The 26,197-nt window shown below is 28.2% G+C and overlaps 1 protein-coding gene across 4 annotated transcripts; it reads right to left on the bottom strand.

Annotated features, from left to right (window-relative positions):
• Nucleotides 1-1,046: 1,046 nt before the first annotated feature.
• On the bottom strand, nt 1,047-26,197 carry LOC139424785 (uncharacterized). Of its 4 annotated transcripts, none has more exons than XM_087162317.1 (6): nt 26,061-26,135; nt 6,773-6,978; nt 5,928-6,056; nt 3,514-3,633; nt 1,512-1,578; nt 1,047-1,141 (listed from the first exon to the last, which is right to left on the bottom strand). In XM_087162317.1, the coding sequence occupies exons 2-5, from the start codon at nt 6,957-6,959 to the stop codon at nt 1,538-1,540; spliced, it is 477 nt and encodes a 158-aa protein (XP_087018443.1). In that variant the 5' UTR covers nt 6,960-6,978; nt 26,061-26,135; the 3' UTR covers nt 1,047-1,141; nt 1,512-1,537. The 4 variants fall into 4 exon arrangements, with proteins under 4 accessions (XP_087018443.1, XP_087018449.1, XP_087018455.1 ...); XM_087162323.1 differs by lacking the exon at nt 26,061-26,135 and adding an exon at nt 8,210-8,297; XM_087162329.1 differs by lacking the exons at nt 1,047-1,141; nt 1,512-1,578; nt 3,514-3,633; nt 5,928-6,056 and adding exons at nt 12,469-12,536; nt 14,018-14,137; nt 17,546-17,674; nt 23,524-23,729 and having other exon boundaries at nt 6,786-6,978; nt 26,061-26,197.

The following is a 26,197-nucleotide window of genomic DNA, read 5'->3' as shown; positions in this document are numbered from 1 at the left end:
CTTCACAATACAGAACCTGATTTCTCTCCTATTCATTTTATTATCTACTTATTCATCGGCGACTATGCCTTTTCTTGTTCAAACAAGTTTAATCAGTCATTTTGTAGCCCTGATAAAGTTCTCCGTTTTTTTTTTTTTTTTTTTTTTGAGTATTTGAAATATGTTTAAGTTTCCTTTTTTTAAGCACTTCATTGCCATTGTTTCTTTTTCCCCTTTTTTATACGGTATATTGCAAATATGGCAATTGGGGCTAATATTCTATGGCCATCATTGTTACTTTTCTGCTGTTTAATGTAAGCTAAAATAAAAAAAGTATACTTGTTTTCATTTCAACTACCTTCAGGAAAATTAAATATCCTAAATTTAAATAGCGTAAACAATTAAGTTCTTTGTCACAAAATGACCCTATGTCCTTGTCTTAGTTCCTTATTTGTTATTTTGACCTTGAATCAGGCTGCTTCAAAAGTAACTACATTTTTAGAGCTAGTTTTTGGCATCATTTGATGGACGCACAATCTGATGAAATATTTATCAGTAAACTGAAAAATATTTCATGTGAACCGTTTTTTTCAAGTTTTTAAAATATTAAAAAATAGCAGTTTCGAAATCCAACATAAATGTTTCTCATGTAAAAAATTAAAATTTATTTATTAATTTTCCGCTTTCAATATTTTTCATAAGTTAGTATTGGACGTCAAATGCATATGTTCCTTACAAAATGTCATCATAAATCCATTTTTTTTCGCTCTGAAACTTGGTTCCTGTTTTCGAAGTATTTTATTACTTGAGTTTTTCATATTAGTTTCAATTTTCCCAAAATGTTGTTGTAATTCATAGGACTCTAAACTCAATTAACTTATTTTTTTTCCAATGTACATCTAAGCATGCATATTTCTATGTCTATACTATAATACAGAGTGCAGTTAAATATTTTGTCGGACAAAAATTAATGAAACGATCAACGATATTGATTTCAATCTGTTAACTTAATTTTCGAACAAAACTGAATTGCTGAAAAATTCATAAAAATAAGGACAATTAAAAAATAAATCATATAAATTTTTATTTTTTTGCACAGAAAACATACGTATGTTTTATTTTACAATAAATTCTTGAATTTTGAAGAAACCATAGGTAACATCTGCAGAGGAGGAAAAAGAAATGTTTATTACTTAATAAGATCAAATAAGAATTTAACATATTTATTCCTAACTATGATTTGTAAATATTATCAGCTGCTTATTTTAACCTAATAATACTTTTCATTCAGACATATGAACTTAACATGAGCCAATTGTTTCATAAATAAATATAAAAAAAAATAATTATTTTTGTATAATATCCTATCCTTATAGCTGTTCTATATTATTATATGTATCTAATTCTTATTTCTAATGTAATCAATTATTTCCATAAACTTTTATTCTAAATAGATATATAAGAGATGTATAATTTTTACTCATGCCGATTTTGTTAGGAAATATGAATTTAAATTCTAAAACACATCTTACTTCATATAAATATCCAAGTCATATTATTAATCTTCATCTGAATCAGAATCTTCGCACATGTCTGAGTCTGAAATACAAAGAATATTCATTATAGTATGTAGTTTATATAGCTTGTCTATGTAAAGAACTCCCTTAGCCATTCGGCTGGAGTTGTGGTGGTATCCATAATTATGAAGTTAAATTATTTTAAGTAGGGGTGTTTAGCATTTTTTAAGAAAGGTTTTGGTTCGAGTCGGAGAGAGTAAGGGAACCAGGGGAGGAAGAAACTACCCTCTTTATAATGCGCAATTTCTTGTTTCCGTAGCAGCAGACAGCCTTAAATTTCGAGGTGACTTAATTTTATTTGCATTGAATACATGTTACTTTATAGGTTTGTTTACTGCATAAAATATGCCTTACACAAGCATAAGATTCATAATATTTTAAGTTTCGAATTAAAATGATAAATATTCATCTATAGCATTGAAAAAATCTGCAGGAAATTTTGATTTCCTCCTCTGACGTTATGACAGATCTTGATTCTTTGTTTTTTTTCAGTCTTTTCTTATTAATGCTTAACTTCATTTAATTTCGCTTGGTGGTACTTCAGGAAATTTAAACAGCTTTATTTCAGATTAGTGCGAGTTTCACGCCATCGAAAACAAAATATTATATTAGAATATAAGTCGAAAGGTGATGTAAAATGACTAAATAAATAAGAAAAACAACACAATCGAATCTTGAAACAACCTCTGCAAGTGCTGCCCTCTACCGTTGAGATCATAAAACATAGTCGATGGAAGAGTTAATTATTTAATTATTTTCATCTGCTAAGCCATGTTAAGCTGTAAAATATTTGCGTTATCAATTTATGCATTTTGGGAATAATCTTGCATAAGAATGTTTTTTGTTTTCATCTTTTTCTTTAAATAATGTGACACACATGTGGAATAATTTTTTGTGTATGTTAAGAAATCGATTGATAGTTTATTATTTGACAGAACACCTGCTCATTAGTTGAGAACGTATTGAATGAAGTACATTAAGTTACGTCAATTATCAGTAACTATTTTGAAAATTTGTATATGGATATTTTTTAAAGTTTTTTTAATAATAGTCCTTTCTTAAGATTTTTCCAATTGCTTTTTTATAAGTCTTATTCTATTTCTGACGTGGTCGCAGTCCATTTGAAGTTTAGTTAAGTAGTTGAAGTCTCGTTCCAAATTCATGTTTGGTATATAAGCTGAAAATGAGTAAAATACGTTAAATTATGGTCTTCCTTAACGTGAAAATGAGAAGAAAAATTGTTAAATATAATGACGATGGGTATCAGGGAAACATATTCCTTATTGACAAAATTAGTTATTTAATTATGACTGGAAAAGTTCATTTAGGAATGGTAGCACATTTGTTTATTATTGCATATCCTTTATTTTATTCAAGAAAGCTTATTCAAGATATTGTTGCCAAAAATGACATTTATAAGAATTTCTAATAATTTATTCAATGATTATTTTCCTTTCATCAAATTGTTTTGTAAAATATTTAATAAATTATTCTTTGAAAGTAAATACAATTACAGACATCAGAAATGATCAAAACAATTGTAAGTTGGAAATCCCTGAGACTTTTTAATGGAACTCTATCAATCCGGGACTAAACTTTCTTCCTATGACATCTTTAGAGCAATCGTAAATATTGCGATGTCGTCTAACCTAATTATTACATAACTATTTATTTATTTTATTTATGTCCGCTAGTCTAGATTTTAAATTTTTCTCATTAATTTTAGTTTTGACATATATTGCTATTACACTTACATCGATTGTTACGCAATTCAAATTATCTAGTAACTCCAAAATAAATTCTGGCTACCCAATAAGTGGTTTTCGTTTCATGGGAGTGTTAGGCTTACTTACCAAGGAGTGGTAATTGCGTCAAATGATATCTTCACGTCCACTGTCACATATAAAGAACTCATTTTAGACATTAGATAATTTTCTTTTAAATGCAATAAAATTACCATTCACTTTCTCACACTTCGGACAACAGCTACATTTTGGTGTGACCAATTTCTCACCATCTGGACATTTTGTCGGTATAAATGGACAATTGTATCTTCCTGAACAATCAGTTTGACAACCTGGTTTTGTAGTTGAACACATTTGATGAAGATTAGTTAAAAGAAGGACATCAATACATTAGCTCATAAAACATGAAAATCTTTTGAATTAGATGAATATGAATAATCGATATTAAAAATCATAATACAGAAAAAAATGTATATTTTTCAATGTGACTAAACGTATCAATTTCATCATTGCTTAGTAAGGTATAAAACAAAAACAAACTATGACATTTTTATTATTTTTGGTGAAAGACCTTTGAGAAACTTAAGAGCAAATTTACACCTCAGAAGTTCAGAGCATTTTAACTTCCTTTTGAATTGTATAATAATTATAAAAAACTTGAATTGTAGTTTATCGTCGTGATTATCTCTATTTGATATTAAAAACTGAAAAATAAATTACTTTCAACCGGACCAAATATGTCATAACATCCACATTTAGATTTTATGGGATTCTGGACTTCAGCATATATTAGAGCAGAATAATTGTTTATTCTAGAAATATTCGGTTAGGAGCTTTTTTGTGTCTCGTCTGTGATTTTTATCAGAATAAAAATATGCATGGGTTTAAGTAATTTCCACAAAAATTTTATTTTAGTAACTATTTTTATTTTCTATAAAATAATTCATTATTTTAAAATTTTAATCAGTAATTTATAAAAAAAAAATTATCATTTGACTGCAGTATGTAATAATATAAATATTATAGCTATAAATATATCATAAATCCTTGTCACCGATACTTCTTGGGAATAACCAGACGCAACAAGTATACCTGCGCTCAAATTTCTTTCTTTTAAGAAGAGCTTTTTTAGAGGAACGGACTCATTAATAGTCATATATTATTTAAAGAAAGACTAATAACTAAAAAGTTATTAGTCTTCGCTATATCACTAATACCTATTGAGTTGAGCGACAAAATAAGGAAAATAAAGATAGCATAGAACAGGCGATACTCGTTCTCAAATGGATGAACTTTCCTTTGGCAAAACACCGACTCCTTAGTTGAGAACATATTAAATGAAGTATTTTAAGTGAAGTTGAGTCAAGTGTCAGTAACTATTTTAAAAATGTGTATCGTGAACAAAATTTTTTTTCCAAAGTTTTCTTAAAAATCGTCTTTTGTCAGAATTGTTCAATTGCGCTTTTAGAAGTCTTATTCTAGCTCTGACGTGGTCGTAGTCCATTTGTTGTCTAGTTCTGAAGTACTCGTGGTCTAGTTCGTCATTCATGTTTGCTGTATAAACTGAGAATGAATTAAATAAGTTGAGTTATAGTCTTCGTTGCAATGAAAAGGGAAAGGAAGTGTAATAAGAGATGATGATGATTTTCAGGGAAACAAATTTTTCATTGATAAATTTAGTTATTTTTCTTATGAATGGAAAAGTTCAGTAAGAAATAATAATACAAGTTTTTATCAATCCATATCCTTCATTTTAGCTCATTCAATATATCATTGATAAAAACATACAATTATATATATTTTGAATATTACTATTTCTGTTTCAATGATCATTTATTTTTCTTTTACTTAAATGATTTCATAAAAATAAAAAGAGTATTTGATAAATTATTGATTGAATGTAAATATAATTACAGACATTATAGATGATTAAAACAATTGTATGTTGGGAACCGCTGAGGCCCCTCAACGGAACTCTATGGCCCTGTTGCAAAACTTATTCTTACTTGAACATCTTTGGGGGAATCATACACTTTGTGTCACCCAACCACCATATAATTATTTATATTTGTTTATTAAAAGCCACTATTCTACATTGTCGAATATATTTTTTATTATTTTCAGTTTAGTTACACATTTTAAATCACTTTTCGATTCAAAAATATTTTCTGATTATCCATTTAGTGTTCTTCATTTCATAGGAGCTGGCCAGGTGGTCGAGTGATTAGTGTGCCAAACTGCGAAGGCAATGGTTGCGTGCTTGAATCCCGCTTAGGTCATGGATGCTTCTCTGTGTATGATGTGTGAATGTTGCCCCCCCCCTATGAATGGGCATTTGTGGCAGTGTGGCGTGGGTACTGTTGCTCGCATCTTTGCTTTTGGTTCACAGATGCACATCGGGAAGCGATAAATAAGCAACACTTACGGCATCTTCTAAAGCGTAGAACGAAATTTCAGAGCTTGACTTTATCTTTTAAAAAAATCATAGGAGTGATAAACATAATCCCATGACCATCTACAGACCACGGGGTGGTAAATGTGTCACCCAATATTTTCACAACCAGTATCATATACGATGAGCAATTCTTAGATATTAGAGAATAATCTGTTATATAACAAAAAATACCTTTAATTTTCTGGCAACTTTGACAACAACTACATTTTGGTGTTACCAATTCCTCACCATCTGGACATTCTTCTGGTATAAATGGACAATTGTGTCTCTTTGAACAATCAATATTGCAATCATCTGGTTCTGCAGTTGACGCATTTGATGAAGATTTGTTTAAAAAAAAAGTATCAATACATTAGTTTATAAAAAAGGTGAAACGATTTGAATTAGCGCGATTAAGAATAATTGTCATTAAACACTATCATACTGAGGGAAAAAAAAGTCTATATATTTCGAAATGTAACAAAATTTATCAATTTCATCATAGATTAGTAAGGTAATGATGACAACAATTATGCTTGACTGGCTTATACACATCTCATCAATCACGTTTCATAATTATATAATTTATATATTTTTTTCAGAAAAAAGGTCTTTTAGCTCTATTATTTTTTAATTTATTTTAATCTTAAGTTAATAAGCACGAGTTAAATTTAATAAAAAATTAAGTTAATAAGCTGAGATCAATTGACATAATCTTTTATAAGGCTTATATTAATCCCTTCAGAGCTGTTTGCAGAAAAAACCTAGCTTATTTATAGACAGTAATGGCTGATGCTGACAAAATAACATCGTTACTGTTGATCTCGCAGTGAACAACAGTAGTTTTTAAAATAAATCTCGAAAATTGGCATTTTATTAGCTTGAAAATTGTATGATTTCAACATTTAGTATAGGCTCTTAAGGTGCTTTTACCAAAAAATCCTTTTTACAAAACAAAAAAAAAAAACAGATATATCGTAATTTTTTCAGTAATATATAGAAGGTATACGTAGATAATTTATAGAAAGTTACATTACTTTTATTGGGCAAGCATTCCTTGCAGCAATTGCACCTTTCTGGATTATGTTGCGGCGATTCGTTTGGTCCGCAATCCAAAACAGGGCATGATTTTAGTATCGCAGGAGTGCATACAAATTTACAAACTGGATGGACAAGTGCCATCGCCACGTTCAAGGACAACGCCAATATAATAATTCTATACATTTCTTCGTTTCAGTATGCTCTGAAATATCAAATTAAATTAGTATTTCAAAACGTAATGCATTATTATCATTTAAAACATTTTATCTGCAATGCTTTAGGAAGTATAGAGACATTTTTAAAGCAAGAAATATATATCTTAACTTTAAATATAATAGCTTAGATACAAATGTCAGAGAGAAACAGTCTCAACAGCAAAAGATTCCCCAAAATTGTGAGTATTCGAATAAAAATCATATAATTTAGAAAATATTATTCGTAGTGTTTTTAGAAATAAAAACTAATTGTTTTCTTCATTTTTGTCGACCAACTCCTCACATTACCTTGTTAAAGTAGTACCTATGAATTTTCTCTAATGGGAACAAACCTAGTTTGTATTTTGGCCACAGCAATCATTTTTTTTCTTTTTAAACAACGCTCAATTCTGCTGACAAATATTACTCCCCAAAGTTACAAGTTAATAATCACACCGTAAATAAAATTTTAATGTATTTTTAATATTGCATTCACAAATTCAGTCATTTCAAACACAAGAATGCTAATCTAAAAATTTCAGAATAAATAACTATAAGATGTCATTTGGTAGAGCTAAATCAGCACATCACGCAACTATCTGCTTTATCAAACTCATTTATAAGATATTTTGTATGTTTGGCTCGAAAATAATTGTAAATCTTCTTCTTTTTTTTTACTTCGCACATTATGCATGTAACTAACTTGATTCACAAATGTGCATGTGGATTAAAAACTTCATGTTAGCATACATATATCAACCAGAATTTGAAATATCCAAGATGGAATAGGATAGGTTAATTTAGGTTTTACTTGTGAAAAGTTGTATTTTTAAAGCAACCATGTTCAATTAAAACCATGTTCAACTGAGATTTTTTAATTACTAAAATTTTGCAATAATTCTGAGAAACTCAGAAGCTTGTAAAGGCCTTTATAGCATTGCCTAACAACCAATGAAACAGCTCAAATAGTGAAAAGAAATATTGACATTAAACGAAACCTTTTAATAATTTTTTTTATTTGATCATTACGAAACGTGAAGTAATGCTAAGTAGTTTTTAAAACTACTAATAAAAAATATGATTTCATATTATATCGGTCTTCCTTTTTAAGTTTCAAGTAACTCAGATCTTTACTGATTAGATATAATTTATATTAGTTAAAACATGATCTGAGAAGAAAATGTTGTGCCATGCATTATGAGAAAATTTAGTGTTTTGAACAAAACAAAATCTTCTTACCTAACAGACGAAGATGCAAAAGAGTTGTGATTCTATCGCAATTTAGAATACAGGAAGTATAAATTGCATGATTTATCCTTATATATTCTGACTTAAAATAAACAATCATTAAGTAACAAAATTTAAACAGCTGTTTCAAAAGCATGTAGTGTAATTTAAATCTAACATTAGTACACACAAAGCTAAGGCTTATTGCCTAAAAAAAGTAGGCATATTGCGGTAGTAAACCCACAAACGTTCAGGATAATTGATGTTAGATAATTTATTTCTCATTTGGTTTGATTTACAATAATCTCAAAAGAGTAAACATTTGTTATATATGCAGCAATAATAATAAGAAGAGGAATTTATTCGTTACATTAAAAATATTTGCATAAAGTAACGTAAATAAAAACAAGAAAAATCTACATTTGAACGGAAAAAAAAATATCTTCATACAGTGAGTTAACAAAAATTTATGCTTAAACATTAAGCACAAAACAAATTAAATAATGAATATTGACTCTAAAAAAAATTAGTAGTGATAAACTGCTGAGCTTCAAAAAAAATTATAATGAGCTAAAAAAGTAATCAATATGTCATCAATTTTAAAAATAAATGCTTCAATAGTTTTTTGTTATTTAAAATAGAGGTTTTTGGATTTATTAGTAATTTATTGAGCAATTCGCGTCATAAATATAATAAGTTTTATGCAAAAAATTTTATGAGCAAATGGAATCGATACATTATTAGTTGTTAAGATGTAATATAATGCTCTTGTTTCATGAACAAGAGAAAAAAAATTAAAATAAATTAACTTTCCTATAATAATATAGATGCTTGAAAGGAAAAATATTTATAAGGCGATAATTTCGAATTAAGAATTAAAAACTGCCGACGGAAAACAGTATAATAAATTAGTTTTTTATTTTTAGTTAACAGAAAATATACTGTTAGAAAAGTTCTCGAAAAAATGGTTATTTAATAATGTATTAAATTGTTCTTTTACTATTTACAAACAAAACATTCAAATAATCGTAAATAGAATGCTAATCGAACAGTTCGCTGTGAAAAAAGTCTTTTATTGCTGACTTTCGCCTAATACGGCTTAGCAATCAAGGTTTTATCGCAGCAACTAAGCCCACCGAATGAAGTCACTTCGTCTTTTGCACCTGCGTACATATTATAGCTGAGAGGGCTAATCTGTCAGTCTAATAACCGACAGAACAAGGGACCGAGCTCCTGAGATGACACCACAATATTTTCTCCACTCTTTTCAAGACATGAAGATTTTTCAGTGATCTGCTCCGTCCAATTTTCCTTACCAAAAGCCAATTTTGAAACCCTGCTTGTTGTAAATGGTTGAAAAATCCTAGTTGAATATTCCTATGTTTTATAACAATACTGGTTGTAAACGGTTTCAAAACCTTTTTCGTAAAATGTCCTTTATTATAAACTTTACAGTTGCTCGGATGGACTGACTTCTGCGGTTATCTTACCATAATTTCAGAATGACAATTACAATCAAACATAATTGTAACAATCCCCACACTATATTTTGATTCCATAACTAAGTACTGAGTTCTTACCCATGCATAATACATGTTTTTTAGAAAAATTCTGTCTCTTAGTTTTCTATAAATGATAATATTTAATTAAATTGAATCTTAATTATTCATCAAATAACTAATGTTTGATTTCCTTTTTAGGTTATGGTCAACTGTTTTTTTTTTATAGACAAAACTGGGTCTGAAAGAATGCAATCACGTGCATTGGCGGAGCACCTATTTGAGTGAAAAATGGTAGAAATATTTTTATTAGAAGGGTTAACTAGAATGAATGAAGTTTAATCCTTGAATGAAGTTTACTGCAAGATTATTGCCGATTAATCATTTTCTTATCTAGAACAAATCTTGATTTCTAAATTTTTCCATTGCTGCAAAATCATCATAGGATAAGATAATAACCTTGTCGTCAGCATAAATAATGATATTGTCACGAATTTTAGATTTGCAAAAGTCGTTTAGATTACGAAAAGTAGTAGTCCAAGCACTGATCCCTTAGGCACGCCGAAAGTAATCTGATCTGAGTCAGAATTTTTCGCATTAACAAATTGCGTTCGAATAGTTAAATGAATTTTAAACCTGAAAGTAAAGTATGGAAAGTAATACAAATCATGTGAAACATAAACTTTCAATTAATATTTTTTTTTGTTGCATTTTTTCATTAGTTTAACAATTTATTTAAGGTCTATGTAATTATGAATGATTTTCTCAGTCAGAGGCAAATTTTTCTTAGACAGACAAATGGCATTCAGAATGAATTAAACATTTTGGTTTTTTAATGATTTTTAGGTATTCGAATCATAATAGGGTACACCAATTAGTAAAACAATGGTTTCCAATCAGATACTTCTGTAGCAAATTGCGATTTTAAAGTGTACACTGTAAAAGAATTTCGGATCAAATTACCTTACTTTAAGAGTACAGCATCCGTATAATTTATTCTAACTGTAAAATTTTATACCGTAATTTAGGCAGTAATTATACTGATTCAGAGATTTTAGAATAAATATTACTGAAAAAACTATTTTTGTGTTCTGAACATTTTTTCAGTAAAAGTGGATTTAACGGTGAAAAGTACCTGGCCTCTCTGGGAGCTGATTCTTTTTATCGTAATTTAAATCAAATATTTTGTTAGAGTAATAGGTATTTCATAATTAGTTCTTGTCGCAAAAATTAGATTTTTGTATACTAATATTAAGATTATTTTCCCATCTTCGGAAAGTTCCTCGTAAGAAATTTTTTTGAAATTTGAAATTTTCGTTTTAACTGCAAATTAATTGACATCTTACTTAAATATATTTTCTCAATTTCTTTTAAAGCAAAATTGATGAATTAGGTTGTTTAAAGAAATTTTTTTTACAAAAGGTGGTTTAAATATTTGTTATTTTTTTCAAACCTATCAAAACTAATTAAATATGTCGAGATATTTATAAATATAGAATTAAACTGGAAAATAAAAAAATCTTACTTGTGAGTAAAATTTTAATTGCGAGCAATTAAAAACATATTTTTAGCTATTCTTTTCTTTTTATTTCATAGACTTCTGTAATGTTACAATAATTACTTTAAAATTTAAATTAATTGGGGAAAAATGTTTTTTTTCTTGCTTTGAAAATGCATTTTCTTTTCAAATTAAATTCAAATAACGTTTCCTAGAGTGAGTACTGCATATTATAAATTTCCTAACTTTTTAATAAAAAACAGTTTATATTTTAAAACTATCTATTATGACATTAACATAAATAATATTTTTTATGAAAAATGGTTCAGGAAAGGAATAAAACTTGCTCTTGAAAAAATTGCTCCTACCTGAGAGACGAGGATACAGAAGATTTATGACTTACGGGAATTTACACGCTGGTATTCATATCCTTATAGAATCGAATTTGAAATAGATTCGTAAGTCAATATTACGGAACAGCTGTTTATTTGCACAGTCAGCAAAATTAAATCCGACAAATCTTTATTAATTTTATCTAATACTTCTATTTCAAACTTTAATATCCAAACATCATATTTCAGTGGAAACTATTCAATGATGTACGTTTACTGTGTTGTAGAAATGAATTAAAATTGAGTTTCTCTAACTAAACATAGTATTCAACATATTTGAACTTAGGAACAAAATAAAAGTTTCAATATCGGCAGGTTAGCATCGATAGTTTAGTCTTAAGAGTGATCAAAATACCCAACTGTTGAATATTGATGATACTGAACTGTATATAATGAGACAATTAGAAAATAAATCATATACATTTTTATTTTATCACTCAAAATGCAGACATATGTCTTATTTTACAATAAATTCTTGAATGTTGAAGAAACATGTAACACCTGTAAAAGAAAAAAAAAGAAATGTTTATTACTTAATAAGCCTAAATCAGAATTAAACATTTGTTTCTAACTATGATTTGTAAATATTATCAGCTGCTTATTATATTCTAATATTTTTTTTCATTCAGACATATGAACTTAACATGAACCAATTGTTTTATAAATAAATATGAAAAAAATAACGACTGTTGCATAATATCTTAATCTTATATCGGTTGATTTATAATATTTTAATGTAATTTTTGACCTTAGTATTTATTTCTAATGTAATAAAATATTTCCATAAAATTTTATTCTAAATAGAAATATAAGATATGTATAATTTTTACTCATGTTGATTTTGATAACAAATATGAATTTAAATTCTAAAGCACATCTTACTTCATATGAATATCCAGGTACATATTATTAATCTTCATCTGAATCAGAATCTTCGCACGTGTCTGAGTCTGAAATGCAAAGAATACTTACTATAATATTTAGTTTATATAGTTTGTCTATGTATAGAACTCCCCTATCTATCCGTCTGGAGTTGATGCGGATAATTACGAAGTATAAGAGTCTCGATAATTGCAAAGTTAAATTATTTTAAATAGGGTTGTTTAGCATTTTTAATAAGGGTCCTGGCTCGAGTCGAAGAGAGAAAGGGAATCAGATGAGGAAGAAACCCCCCTCTTTGAAACGCTCAGTTTCTTGTTTCCATAGCAGCAGACAGCCTTAGATTTCGAGGTGAGGGGAGTTCTTTCTTTAGATAAACTATACAAGCACTTTGTTTACCTTAATTATAAGAAAAGTAAAGTGTCTTAATTTTATCTGTTTGAATTCATGTTGCTTTATAGATTTGTTTGCTGCATTAAATATGCTTTACACGAGCATAAGACTCATAAGTTTCGCATTAAAATGATAAATATTCAAAATCTATCATAAAAAAAAATCTACAGAAAGTCTTGATCTTCTCCTTTGACGTCATAGCAGAACTTGATTCTTTGCTTTTTATTCAGTCTTTTCTTATTTAAGGCTTAACTCCATTGAATTTGGCGTGATGGAACTTCAAGGAATTTAAACAGCTTAATTTCAGATAAGTGCTAGTTTTTCACCATCGAGAACAATAAAATAATTTTATTTATACGCTTTTCAATAGTGTATGGACTGAAATATCATTTTAATATTTAAAATGGGCAATATTCATTTATGCCATAATCAAATGAAAGTGATCAGAATTTAAAGGTGTACGATATGCACTATTGATCGCATTCGTCTTATTTGTCAACAAACTTCGGAACTTAATACTCCATGGATGTCAAAACAACTGGGCGTTGTTGGAGATTTGCTTTTCAACTGATATGATCACATCAAAAGCTTAACCAGTGAAGTACAAGCAGCATGAAGTAAACTCCATGTACTACTTCATCAATCCAACATGGCACTAAATCTCAAAAGATTGCTCTATTTATGAATGATCTGCCTCATTCTTGCGTTTGCTTCACCAGTCTTGACAAATATAACACAAACTCTGCTAAATAAATTAATAGTCTGCCAGAATAAAATATTAAGAAGAATAATAAAAGCCAGATGGTTCGTAAGAAATGATGCAATACACCATGACCTCAAAATAGCTGTAGACCTCAACACTATTATATAACTCTATTTATATTTTTTCAGTAAAGTCCGCTAGTCAAGATTTTCAATTTTTTTCATTGTTTAAAGTTTTAGCATATCTCTTACACTTACACTTATTGTACTCAATTCAAATTTTATAGCAATTCCAAATTAAATTCTGGCTACCCAATAAGTGGTTTTCGTTTCATGGGAGCGTTAGGCTTACATACCACGGAGTGGTAATTGTATCAAATAATATCTTCACACCGTCACATATAATGAACGCATTTCAGACATTGGATAATTATCTTTTATTTACAACAAAAAATACCTTTCACTTTCTCACACTTTGGACAACAGCTACATTTTGGTGTTACCAATTTCTCACCATCTGGACATTTTGCTGGTATGCGGGGACAATGGTATGTTCCTGAACAATCAGTTTGACAACCTGGTTTTGTAGTTGAACACATTTGATTAGGATTAGTTAAAAGAAACATAAAACATGAAAATTGTTTGAATTAGAGTGAATATGAATAATAGTTACTAAACATTATAATACAGAAAAAAAAATGTATATTTTTAAATGTAACTAAACGTATCAATTTCATCATAGCTTAGTAAGGTATAAAACAGAAACAGACTATGACATTTTTTATTATCTTTGGAGAGAGATGTTCGAGAAACTTAAGAGCAAAATTACACTTCAGAATTACACTTTTTAATTTCCTTATTAATTGTATAATAATAATTAAAAACTTGAATTTTAATTAATCGTCGTGATAATCTCAATTTGATATTAAAAACTGAACAAAATTACTTTCAACAGAACCAAATTTTTCATTACATTCACATTTAAATTTTATGGGTTTCTCTACTTATTAGAGCAGAATAATTTCTTATTAGAACAGAATAAATGTTTTTTCTAGAAATATTCGGTTGGGAGCATGGTGGAGGTTTGTCTGTGATTGTTATAAGAATGAAAATATGCATGGGTGTTATTAATTTTCACAATTTTTTTTATTTAGTTAGCATTTTTACTTTCTATGAAATAATGCAATTTTTTTTAAACTGCAATCAGTAATTTATTAAAAAAAATTATTATTAGACTGTAGTTATGTAATAATATAAATATATTATAAATCCCTGTCGTCATCAATACTCTTTGGGAATAACCAGACGCGAGTAGAATAATTATTCCTGTGCTCAAATTTCTCTCTTTTAGAAAGAGTTCCAAAAAGTGTTCGATTCTTTTAAGAAGGACAGCTAATAAAGAAGCAAAAAAATCTGTTAAGGATTGCAATCATGGATTGAGTACAGAGTAACTATAATTGTGGACTGTATACTTTTGCTCCCTAAACAATTTAAGAAAAGTCGGATTTTCATTCTTAAACTTAAAATGGTATAGACTTTTTGAGAAACAATTGATTGTATTCAAGAAATAAGATATATTGTTTTTTCCTTCTTATGTTGTACATTATAACTCAAGACTTACAACTGCTTTTTTTAAAATTAGTTAGTCATTGTTTATGTTTCAAAACAGAACTTTATATAAACCTTGCTTTTTTTTTGAAAATTTACCCTCATATTTACATTTTTATTTTTAATTACTGTTTACGTTGAGGAATGATTTTTAACAAAAAGCATATATAGCTTTTTTTGCATTAATTTCCAAAGTAAAAGAAATAGAATTAACAAAACGTTTCTATTTGTTTTAAAAGAATCAAAAACTCAAATAAATAATTTTCAAAATTGATTCAGTTGAGTACGAGAAAAATAGATTAGATTCAATATACATTATAGATAGACATAGAAGAGAGGATTCCCATTATTAAATAGCCGACCTTTTTTTTGGAGAAACTGACTCATTCGAGGTGATATATTAATTATCGAAAGACTAATTATTAGTTTTCGCTATATTACTAATTAAAATTGAGTTATGTGAGATAAAAAAATATAGCCTAGAATAGAGGATTACCATTATTAAATGGCCGACCTTTAATAGCATACATCATATAGTTTTTTTGGTGGAACGGACTCAATATAAGTGAAATATTATGTAAAGAAAGACTAATAACTAAACAGTTATTAGTCTTCGCTATATCACTTATAACTAAGGCCCGGATTTTGATGACATTTGCATTTTTTGCATTTTTGGACATTTTTTGTCCTTTAGACCATTTTTTTAGATTTATAGGGCATTTTTCTTTAAATTTTTTGGCGTATTTTGCATTTTGAAGCTTTTTTGAAATTTTTCGTTAATTTTTTCTAATTTTTATTATTTTTTTATCATTTTTTATTATGACACTGACTTCCAAACAACGAAGAAAATCTCTAGGATACTAACAGGTGAAGCAACATCTTTTCAAATTGAAGAAGAATTGTAAGTAAGTGAGACCGTCTTTTTCAAGTACGTACCAATAACATCAGTAGATGTTGAAAGAAGCTTCTCCAGGTATAAAAATTTACTTTACTTTATTATTTAAATTTAATAAACGCTCGTTTACATTTCAAAATATTAAAAAAAAATTTAATAATCCAATTTAATTCTGATATTTAATAATATTATGAGATGGAAGTTGTTATATTCATTAAAGTTTTTTATACAAAATGAAAATATTTTGGAGTCAATATATTTTCCTTTTTTTTGTTATTTTAGGATATAAAACGTATTTTTCAAACTTTAATGAACGTAGAACAAGTATTGCATTGCTATATATTTTTTGAAATGACTCATAATAATTTCAAAGAGTAAAACATTGTTTTAGTTCAATATTTTTACTTAATTTAAGTCATGTCATAAAGCATTTTTAGCGCAATTTTCGCTATGGTTTTCGCTTCAGTAAAAATGGAAAGAAAATATAATGAGAGATGAAGATGGTTATCAAGGAAGAAAATTTTTCATTGCTAAATTTCGTTATTTTTTATTATGAATGGAAAAGTTCAGTAAGAAATAATAATCAAAGTTTTTATAAATCCATATCCTTCATTTTAGCCCATTCAATATATCGTTGATAAAAAGATACATTTATATGGATTTTAAATATTACTATTTCTGTTTCGAGGATCATTGAGTTTTCTTTTTTTAAATAGTTTTATAAAAATAAAAAGTAGCATTCAATAAACTACTGATTGAGTGTAAATATAATTACTGACATTATAAATGATAAAGACAATTTTAAGTTGGAAACCACTGATGCCTTTTAACGGAACTCTATGGCTCTGTTGCAAAACTTTCTTCTATTATACTTACTTGAACATATGTGGGACAATCGTGCGCATTGTGTAACCTAACCATCATATAATTATTTATATTTGTTGATTAAAAGCCATTGTTCTATATTTTCCATTATATTTTTTCTTATTTTCAGTTTAGTTACACATTTTAAATCAATTTTCAATTATTTTCTGATTATCCAATTAGTGTTTTTCATTTCAAAGAAGCTGGCCAGGTGGTCGAGTGGTTAGTGTGCCTAACTGCGAAGGCAAGGGCTGCGTGTTTGAATCCCACTTACGTCATGGATTCTTCTCTGAGCGTGATGTGTGAATGTGCATCCTATGAATGGGCATCTGAGGCAGTGTGGAGTGTGTAATGTTGTTCACTTCCTTGTCTTTGGTTCACAGATGCCCTCCAGGAAATAATGAGCTACACTACCGGCATCTTCTTAGGCGTAGAACGAAATTTAAGTGCCTTTATTTAAAATATAATAAAAAATCAGAGTAGTGATAGACGTAATCCAGTAGCCATCTACAGACCACGGAGTGGTAAATGTGTCACCCAATATTTTCGCAACTAATATCACATATGATGAACAATATTTAGATATTAGAGAATTATCCTATATATAACAAAAATTACCTTTAATTTTCTGGCAACTTGGACAACAACTACATTTGGGTGTCACCAATTCCTCACCATCTGGACATTTTGCTGGTATCCGTGGACAACTGTGTCTCTTTGAACAGTCAATATTGCAATCATCTGATTCTGCAATTGACGCATTTGATGAAGATTTATTTAAAAGAATACAATATCAATACATTAGTTTATAAAAAGTGAAAAAAAATTTAATTAGTGCAAATAAGAATAATTAACCTTTAAACACTATCATACTAAGAAAAAAAGTCTATATATTTTGAAATGTAACTAAACTTATCAATTTCATCATAGATAAGTAAGGTAATGATGAGAGTCATTATATTTGACTGGTTTACACACATCACGTCAATCACGATTAATAATTTAATAATTTATATTTTTGCAGAAAATAAGTCTTTTAGACCTATTATTTTTTTAACTTATTTTCATCTTAAGCTAATAAACGTTAAATTTTATAAAAAATTAAGTTACCAAGCTGATATCAGACAGATTCCTATATAGGGCTTGTATTAATCCTTTCGGAGCATTTTGCAGAAAAAACCTAGATTATTTATTGCCTACCTCTTCAATTTTATATTTTGTTTTCTATGTTCAAAAAATTTTTAAATATATAATCTTCTTACACTTATTTATGAGGATTGCTTAAATGAAAAGCGGATATTTGTAATAGTTCCAGATATACAGTAGCCATAACAACGTAAGCATTTACTGTTATAAAGAAAAATAGAAGGAGTGCTCTGCTGATAACGAATCAATTCCCTACACTAAGAAAAAAAATATGGTCAAAACGGCCAGAAAATGGTAAAATATACCGTAATTCTGGCTCTATGGGAACACAAAAAAGCTTTGTTATTTTTCGTCAAAGCGCTTTTTTAATGATTTTAGTAAAATTAATTATTAGATTTGGTCTTATAATCTGTGGTAAAATTTACAAAAATGTAGTAAAAATGGATACTTTTGTCATGATTCCTTGGGGCATGGCATAAAAAGCATTTATTATGATAATCCTTTTTTTAAGTTTTGCATTTTTACTTTATGTGTTCCCAGGTAGCAAAATGATATTACCTAACATTAGAAAGATGCAATATAATACTGTTCTGCTAGAAAACGCTTGACTTCTGAATCCTAACTTCTAATATTAGAGCTAATATTATATAAATTTAAAGAGTGTTCAATCTAATATTCGAACTTTTCAAATTATCATTTATTTCATTATTTTCGATTCAGTGCCACTTTTTTGTGAAAGTTTATAATATACTATTAAGAAATGAACATTTATTTATGAGGAAAAATAATAAATTAAATATTACTTAAAATATTATTTTTAGGAAATGCAATTTTTTGCCAGAAAGTGCAAAATAATAGTGGCAGTTCGCGAACGATGCAACTCGAAAAACTTTATCAACTATTGGGTTGTAACTTCTTCATGATTGTTTACATCGCCATATTGTTTGACATACTGGAATTTGTTTGACGTGCTACTTAAGCGACTTAAGGTATTTATAATTTAGTAAGTTTTAGTAAACTTTATAAATTTCAATGATAGTTACATGAAGCATTAAAGTATTAACGTAGGTAGTGTTTTTCCTTCAGTTAAAAGTCAGATAGAAAATTAATATAAAGCATGATGTGTTAGAGAGAATGATGTTGTGGAAACGATTAGTGTACTTAATATTCTTGACTGCTTAATTGAAACTTTTTAGAATTAATTTAATGATTATATATCTAATAAAGTAGGTAAATATTATGAATTGTGATCATTATTGACTATGAGTAGTTCGCGTTTAATTGACTTCTCTGTTAAATTGTCGAACTATAAATAATAAGTACTGCAATTAGTTCAGAATACGCTTGTAAAACAATGTTTGCTTAGTTATTCGTCTGTGACAAAATTTTTCTGCAACAATTTGTCATTCATCACGCCAATGGCCGTGTCAGGATACGCCGTCTTCCAGGCGAACAGTTTCTCCCTCAATGTACAGTAGATCATACGCAGGCCTGTGGTGGGGGTACTTTGGGGGACGTTCTCTTGAGCGTCTCTGGGACCCGTGTTTGTGGTAGAGCAGACCATGAATGCTACACGGTATCTGAACATCTTTTCGGACCAGTTGCACACTTACATGATCTCTGTTTTTCCAGCTGGAAATGGGATTTTCCAACAGGACAACGCCCCGTGTCACAAGGCTCAAATTGTGTTGGAGTGGTTCCAAGAGCATAATGCTGAATTCCAGTTAATGTCCTGGCCGCCTAACTCACCCGATCTTAATCTGATAGAACACATTTGGGATGTCATGGAATGGCAGCTCTGAGTTCAAAGACCAGTAAGTCGCAATATCTCGGATTTGCGTGACCGTTGCTTAAACATCTGATACAATCTGTCCTCGGCCATCTACCAAGGACTTGTGGCATCCATGCCAAGGCGAGTTACAGCTGTGTTGTGGGCTTAAGGTGGGCCAACTCGTTATTAAGAGGTGGTCATAATGTTTTGGCTCTTGAGTGTATATATTTTATTTTGGGGAGGGGGGCAAACTATATGCTATGAATTGAAGAATTCTCCTTCTACATGTTTTTTTCAATCACAAATTGATGGATTCTGAATTCCCAGAGTATCTTTTACGTTGACGTACTTTGACATTAAATGATTTTTAAAGTAAGCAATGGAAGAATGTAAGTAGTTGTTTATTTAACACTTAAAATTTATGTTTATGAGCTAAACTTTTAGTTAATCTCCTCCTCCTTTTTTTTTTTTTTGGCTTCTTGTGTTGCACTTGCGAGAGTTTTTGTTGCAGTAATCGAATACTGGAATTTACCCATTGAATTTCATTGTATCGGATATTACAATTTTCTAAAATATTTTCAAATTAAATAATTTAAGTTTCAAATAGATTGTTAGAAAGGCTGCTGGTTACTGTGTAAATGGAAATTGCACACTTTGATGAGTTCTAGGTTTAATCCTTAAAGCAAATGAAGCAACCAGTGTGGGTATTCAGCAAGGACCAATTTAAATCTGCCATGGCAGAAAGTCCCCCTGTCTAAGAAAGATGTTGTCATGTTGAAGTTTGAAGAAGGAGGGAAACCCTGTTTCGTGTGATGCATTGCATACATTATTAACTGTTGTTGAATTTTTTCACAAAAGCATTTAATGACTGCTTGGAAATATATTTTTAAGTAAATGAACACTTACGATCGGAAGGGTAAACTCAAACTGTATCAAACAGTTCTAAAGTTCTGAAAAAAATTCTTTTATTTAATAACAATGAAGGTAATGTATTGCATTTACAATTGGATGAAATTTATTTTACAGTATGTTTAGCTTTTAAATAAAATTATTATGCTGCGAAATAGCTATGTTAGGATTATTCTTCTTAATTACTATAGTGTGTAATTTCTTTTACAACTTTGTGATAAATCTTTAACATTTTTAAAAAAAATTGATTTGTCAGGTATAGTATTTGCATTGATAAAATTTTATAAAGTATGACGTTAAAAAGTCTTTTTAGTAGATAGTGCTTAAGTATCATGAAAACAGTTGAATATATTTAAAAGTTGGTTATTTTTAATCTTTCGGTATGATATCGGAAACAATTTTCTTTTAACGCTGATTTTAAAGTATAGCTGAAACTCGTGAGGATTTTTATTATCGACATTGTGTTTATTATTTTAATTTTGGAACTTTTAACTTGATTATTCATTTGAAATTTGAGACAAAGAGTTTATGCTTTTTTTTATCATGTTTAAAATAATATAATTGTAAAATAATTATAATCTTAAAAAGTTATTTCGACTTAAAGCTGAATAACGTTTACATTATGATAAAAAATCCTAATCATTTTACAATGGAATATAGCTATAACTTTCATCTGAAAGGTCTTGTATATCCTTTGTGAAAGCATGTGCGATTGCATCTTCTCTTTTTAAAAAGTCTCGTTTACCTATAATGCCATGTTTGTTTTTACTATGTTCGTGATGCATAAACTCTTATTAGTAAAATACGAGCAATAATTGATTGAGTTTAAAGAAACATTTTGTGATATCAAGGTTTAGCAAATTAAACAAACTAAGATCATTAATACAAAAGATTCTTTTTTTTGTCTCATTCTTGTATATGCAATTAAATGCTTGCGCAAATTTAATTCTGATAAAATGAAATATTTACTACTTTTACATAGCACCTTTAACTAATTATTGAATCGTTAAAAATTTCTGATGTACCAATGTAAAATTATTTTTGCATTACAAAAATTATTGGCAAATTTTTTTAAATAAAATTCCTAAAGGCTTTTTTTTTTGTTTCACTCCATAAAAATATTTCTACAGGTGCCATTGGCTCTTGTTTCGAGTGTTTTGTAAGTAAAATTTCAGATTCTAAAAGGATAAAATTACGTAAGTATTTTTCCATTTAATTTCAGTGAAAAAAGAAGTGAAAAAACTTAGTTATATAGTAGTAGAAAAAAAATTAAGGTAAATTTTCAACTTAATTCAAACGTAAATTTAACTCAGCAATTATGTACTGTGGTTTTCTTAATTTACAATTTCAGAATATAAGTAGGGAGTGATAATTGTAAAATTACAAATGGCTTAAGTTACACAATTAAAAAGAACATATATTTTGCAAACTAACAAATTCAATTGAGATTTTAATAAAATAAGCTCTTTTTTTTCAAAAAATTAAGAGTTCATTTTAAAATTAAAGACTTGAAAATCATTAATGATATAAAATTTGCCAGAATACCCATTGTATGAAGAAGGAAAAACATATCAATAAAAGTTGTGATAATAGTATTATTTCTTATATAAATTTGAAATATTCAAAAAAATCAGCTGAACATGAGATATACTTTGGAGTAAGAGGCAGGAAAATGGATGGTAGCAGAGTTCGCTAAAATAATTTTATTTAGTATTTCTGTATTGCAAAGCAAATAATGAATGGAATGACATTATAAAATTATTTTTCTATGTTTTACTGCTTCACAGCAATACAGAAAATTAAGTAAAATTATATCGCCGAATTAGTCTACTACCATCCAAATCCTCCTCTTGCTTACTCTGAAAATAAAAAGTAACGCAAGATAATATCAGAAAATACAAAATGTAATATTATATAGCATCAAAACTAATGCAAAATAATATTATGGCGAACGTTAGATAATATAAGTTTGCATAGAATCTAATATTATAAAATGCTGAGCAAACAGCGACCTTTTGTATCTTTCTAATATTAGAAGTTGTGCAAGATAAGGTTAGATTTTACCGATTTTCCGATGTTATCTCATATTAGTTGCTACTTGGGTGGTAATAAGAAATGTAATTTAAAAAAAAAAATTAATTTCCGGTATACCGCTATTACCATATGAATGGATAAATAACCAAATGAATGGTTCAATAATATCATATTTTAATTTCCTTAACCAAAATTGTTTAATATACAGTAAGGCAATTTTGCTAGAATTTTGTTCTCCCTGAAGATAATCTTAAGTGAATATGAAGTCTGTAAAATGGCTGCATCAAATACCTATCAAAGTTACGTAGTACGATATTTAGTGACAAGAAGTGGTGGTACAGTTACTTTACTTGGATTGGGTGTGAAATGATATCAGTCACAATACTTCGATTAGCTCTAATTTTTAAACAGCAGTAGATATAGATTGATGTTAAATCATGGAGTTCGCTTGATCTGATTCTCCTGTTTGTTTAATCTGAGATGAGCTCGTCAATAAGGGCTGGCGCGGACAAAATAACATCGTTATTGTTGATCTCGCAATCAACAACAGTAGTTTCGAAAGTAAATTTCGAAAATTGGCATTTTATTAGCTTGAAAATAGTACGATATCGGCACTTATTAGGGTGGTTTTACCAAAAAATCCTTCTTACTGGAACATATTAAGAAACAAAACTTCTGAAATACCGTAATTTTTTCAGTAATATATGGAAAGATATTTTACAGAAAGTTACATTACGTTTATTGGGCAAGCATTCATTGCAGCAGCCGCACTGGTTAGGATTACGCTGCGGCGATTCGTTTGGTCCGCAATCCAAAACAGGACATGAATCCATTATTTCAGAAGTGCATGCAAAATCACAAACAGGATGAACAATCGCCATCGCTTTGTTCAAAAACAACGCCATTATAATAACTCTATACATTTCTTCGTTTCAGTAAGCTCTAAAATATAAAATTAAATTAATATTTCAAAACGTAATGCATTATTACTTAATACAATGGCTTACAAACAAATATCAGAGAAAAACAGTCTCAACTTTTCAGAAATCTCATTGTATTTTTTTAAGACTTTTTTTACATAAATCTTGTAAAATGCGTTAAATAGGTGAGTTTTTATCTTCTGCGATTTAAAAATTTGCTTTTAAAATGATTGTTAATGATTTAAAGAAACATTTGTGCTATTGAGTTTACCTCAAAAATTGTAAGAATTCGCATAAAAATCAAAGAATTTAGAAAATATTGTTTTTAGTAACAGAAACTAATTGTTTTCTTCGTTTTCGTCGACCAACCTCTCACATTACCTTGTTCAAGTAGTACCTATGATTTTTCTGTAATGGAAGCAAACCTAGTTTGTATTTTGGTCACAGAATTCATTTTTTTTTTTTGGAACAAAGCAAAATTCTGCTGATAAATATTACTCCCCGAAGTTACAAGTTAAATATCACATAGTAAGTAATATTTTAATGTATTTTTAAAATTGCATCCACAAATTTAATCATTTCGAACTCATGGATGCTATTCTCAGAATTTCAGATTAAATAACTACAAGATGCCATTTGGCAATGCAAGACACATCACCCAGCTATCTGCTTCATCAAGCTCATGTATAATATATTTTGTATGTTTGGTTCGAAAATAAGAGTTAATCTTTTTCGTTACTTCCGACATTATGCATGTAACTAACTTGATTCACAAATGTGCAATAAAAACTTCATGTTGGCATACATATCACAAATAGAATATAAATTAAATATTCCTACTACATCTTTGATATTTGAAATTCTGGTTGATATAAGTTGTATTTTTTGAACAACGACGTTCTATGACCATTACTTAAAGTTTTCTGGAAAAAAGATTTTATTTGCAATGTTCGGTAACCTATTGGCATTTCTTACTAGAGTTCTTAGTACTAAAATTACTCAATCTGATATCTATGAAAAAATGAAAAATGTAAATTTTAAATAATGAAAAATGTAAATGTAAATTTTAATAATCTTTAATGAAAAATTTTCGACAATGTGAAATTTAGTTCTTCGTTTTCTCTCCTTACCTTTCCTACTTTTATAAACTGTTACAAAAATGCTGATAATGACTGTGCAATTTTTTTTTAAATTTGTTTTCAAAATTCTATAAATAACACACAAAGATAAAATTAGCTTTAAAAAAAAAAAAATGCCAGCGGTAGTTTTTTTTATAAAAAAAATATATGATTTGAAAAAAAATCTGAAAAAAAATATTAAAACGTTCTTAATAACCTTTTAGAATGCCTACCAATATTATTTTTTAATAAAAAGGGCTTTTAACTGTGTGCAACGTGGATCGCTCTTCCACGTGGTGCACCCTAGGCAACGCTCTGTCGTCATAATGATCTACAGTGCTCAACAAACACTTTTCTTGCCAGGAATCATGTACATACTTATATATTTTTATCTTTTTTAAATATTTGTATGTCTTGCCTTTCATTAAAACTAAAAAAAAAAACTTTTAACTGAGATTTATCAACTTCCAAATCATAATTCTAAGAAACTGAGAAGCTTATAAAGGGAGTTTAAAGCATTGTTTAACTACTTATTACTTTAGTTTTTGTTATTTAATCATTTCAAAACATGAAGTAATGCTAAGTAGTTTTTAAAATATATTGACAAATATTAATAAAATATTTTTTTAAATATTTGTACTTTTTGACATGTCATTGGAAATAACAAAAAAGTTTTTACTGAGATTTTTCAATCTTCAAGATTTTCAATAATTCTAAGAAATTCAGAAGCTTGTAAAACAGCGTTTACAGAATTATTTAACTTCTAATGAAATAGCTTAAATAATTAAAAATTATTGACATTAAACAATGTTTTTTAATAATTTTTGTTATTTAATCAATTACAAAACGTGAATTAATGTTACGTAGTTTTTAAAAGCATTAATGAAATAGTTTTTTAAATATTTGTACTTTTTGCCTTGCCATTGATAATAAAAAAAATTATTTGAGAATTTTTAAACACAAGAAATTTCAATAATTTTAAGAAACTCAGAACCTATTAATAATTTTTATTATTTAATCATTACAAAACGTGAAGTAATGTTAAGTAGTTCTTAAAACTATTAACAAAAAATATGATTTAATAACATATTTGACTTCTTTTTTTAGATACAAGTTACCCAGATATTTACTGATTAGACATAATTCATATTAATTAGAACATGATCTGAGAATGAAATTTTGTGCCATGCACTATGAAAAAATTTAGTGGTTTGAACAAAACAAAATCTTGTTACCTAACAGACGAAGATGCAAAGGAGTTGTGATTCTATCGCAATTTAGAATATAGGAAGTATAAATTGCATGATTTTTTCCTTATATATTCTGACTTAAAATAAACAATCATTAAGTAACAAAATATAAGCAGCTGCTT

The sequence above is a fragment of the Parasteatoda tepidariorum genome, chromosome 1 (assembly GCF_982258835.1).
Source record: "Parasteatoda tepidariorum strain Cologne lab strain chromosome 1, Ptep-v5.0, whole genome shotgun sequence".
Lineage (NCBI taxonomy): Eukaryota > Metazoa > Arthropoda > Arachnida > Araneae > Theridiidae > Parasteatoda > Parasteatoda tepidariorum.
The sequence above is the reverse complement of the archived record's forward strand: the minus strand, read 5'-3'. Positions and strand labels throughout refer to the sequence as shown.

Bases quoted from the DNA above. Each gene is read 5' to 3' on its own strand.
- LOC139424785 (XM_087162329.1), bottom strand. From the start codon at position 23,710: ATGTATAGAGTTATTATAATGGCGTTGTTTTTGAACAAAGCGATGGCG. The intron at 14,138-17,545 runs GTAATTTTTGTT...CTACAAAACCAG, and splicing joins AAGTTGCCAGAAAATTAAAG to GTTGTCAAACTGATTGTTCA. The intron at 12,537-14,017 runs GTATTTTTTGTT...TTTGCATTTCAG, and splicing joins AAAGTGTGAGAAAGTGAAAG to ACTCAGACACGTGCGAAGAT.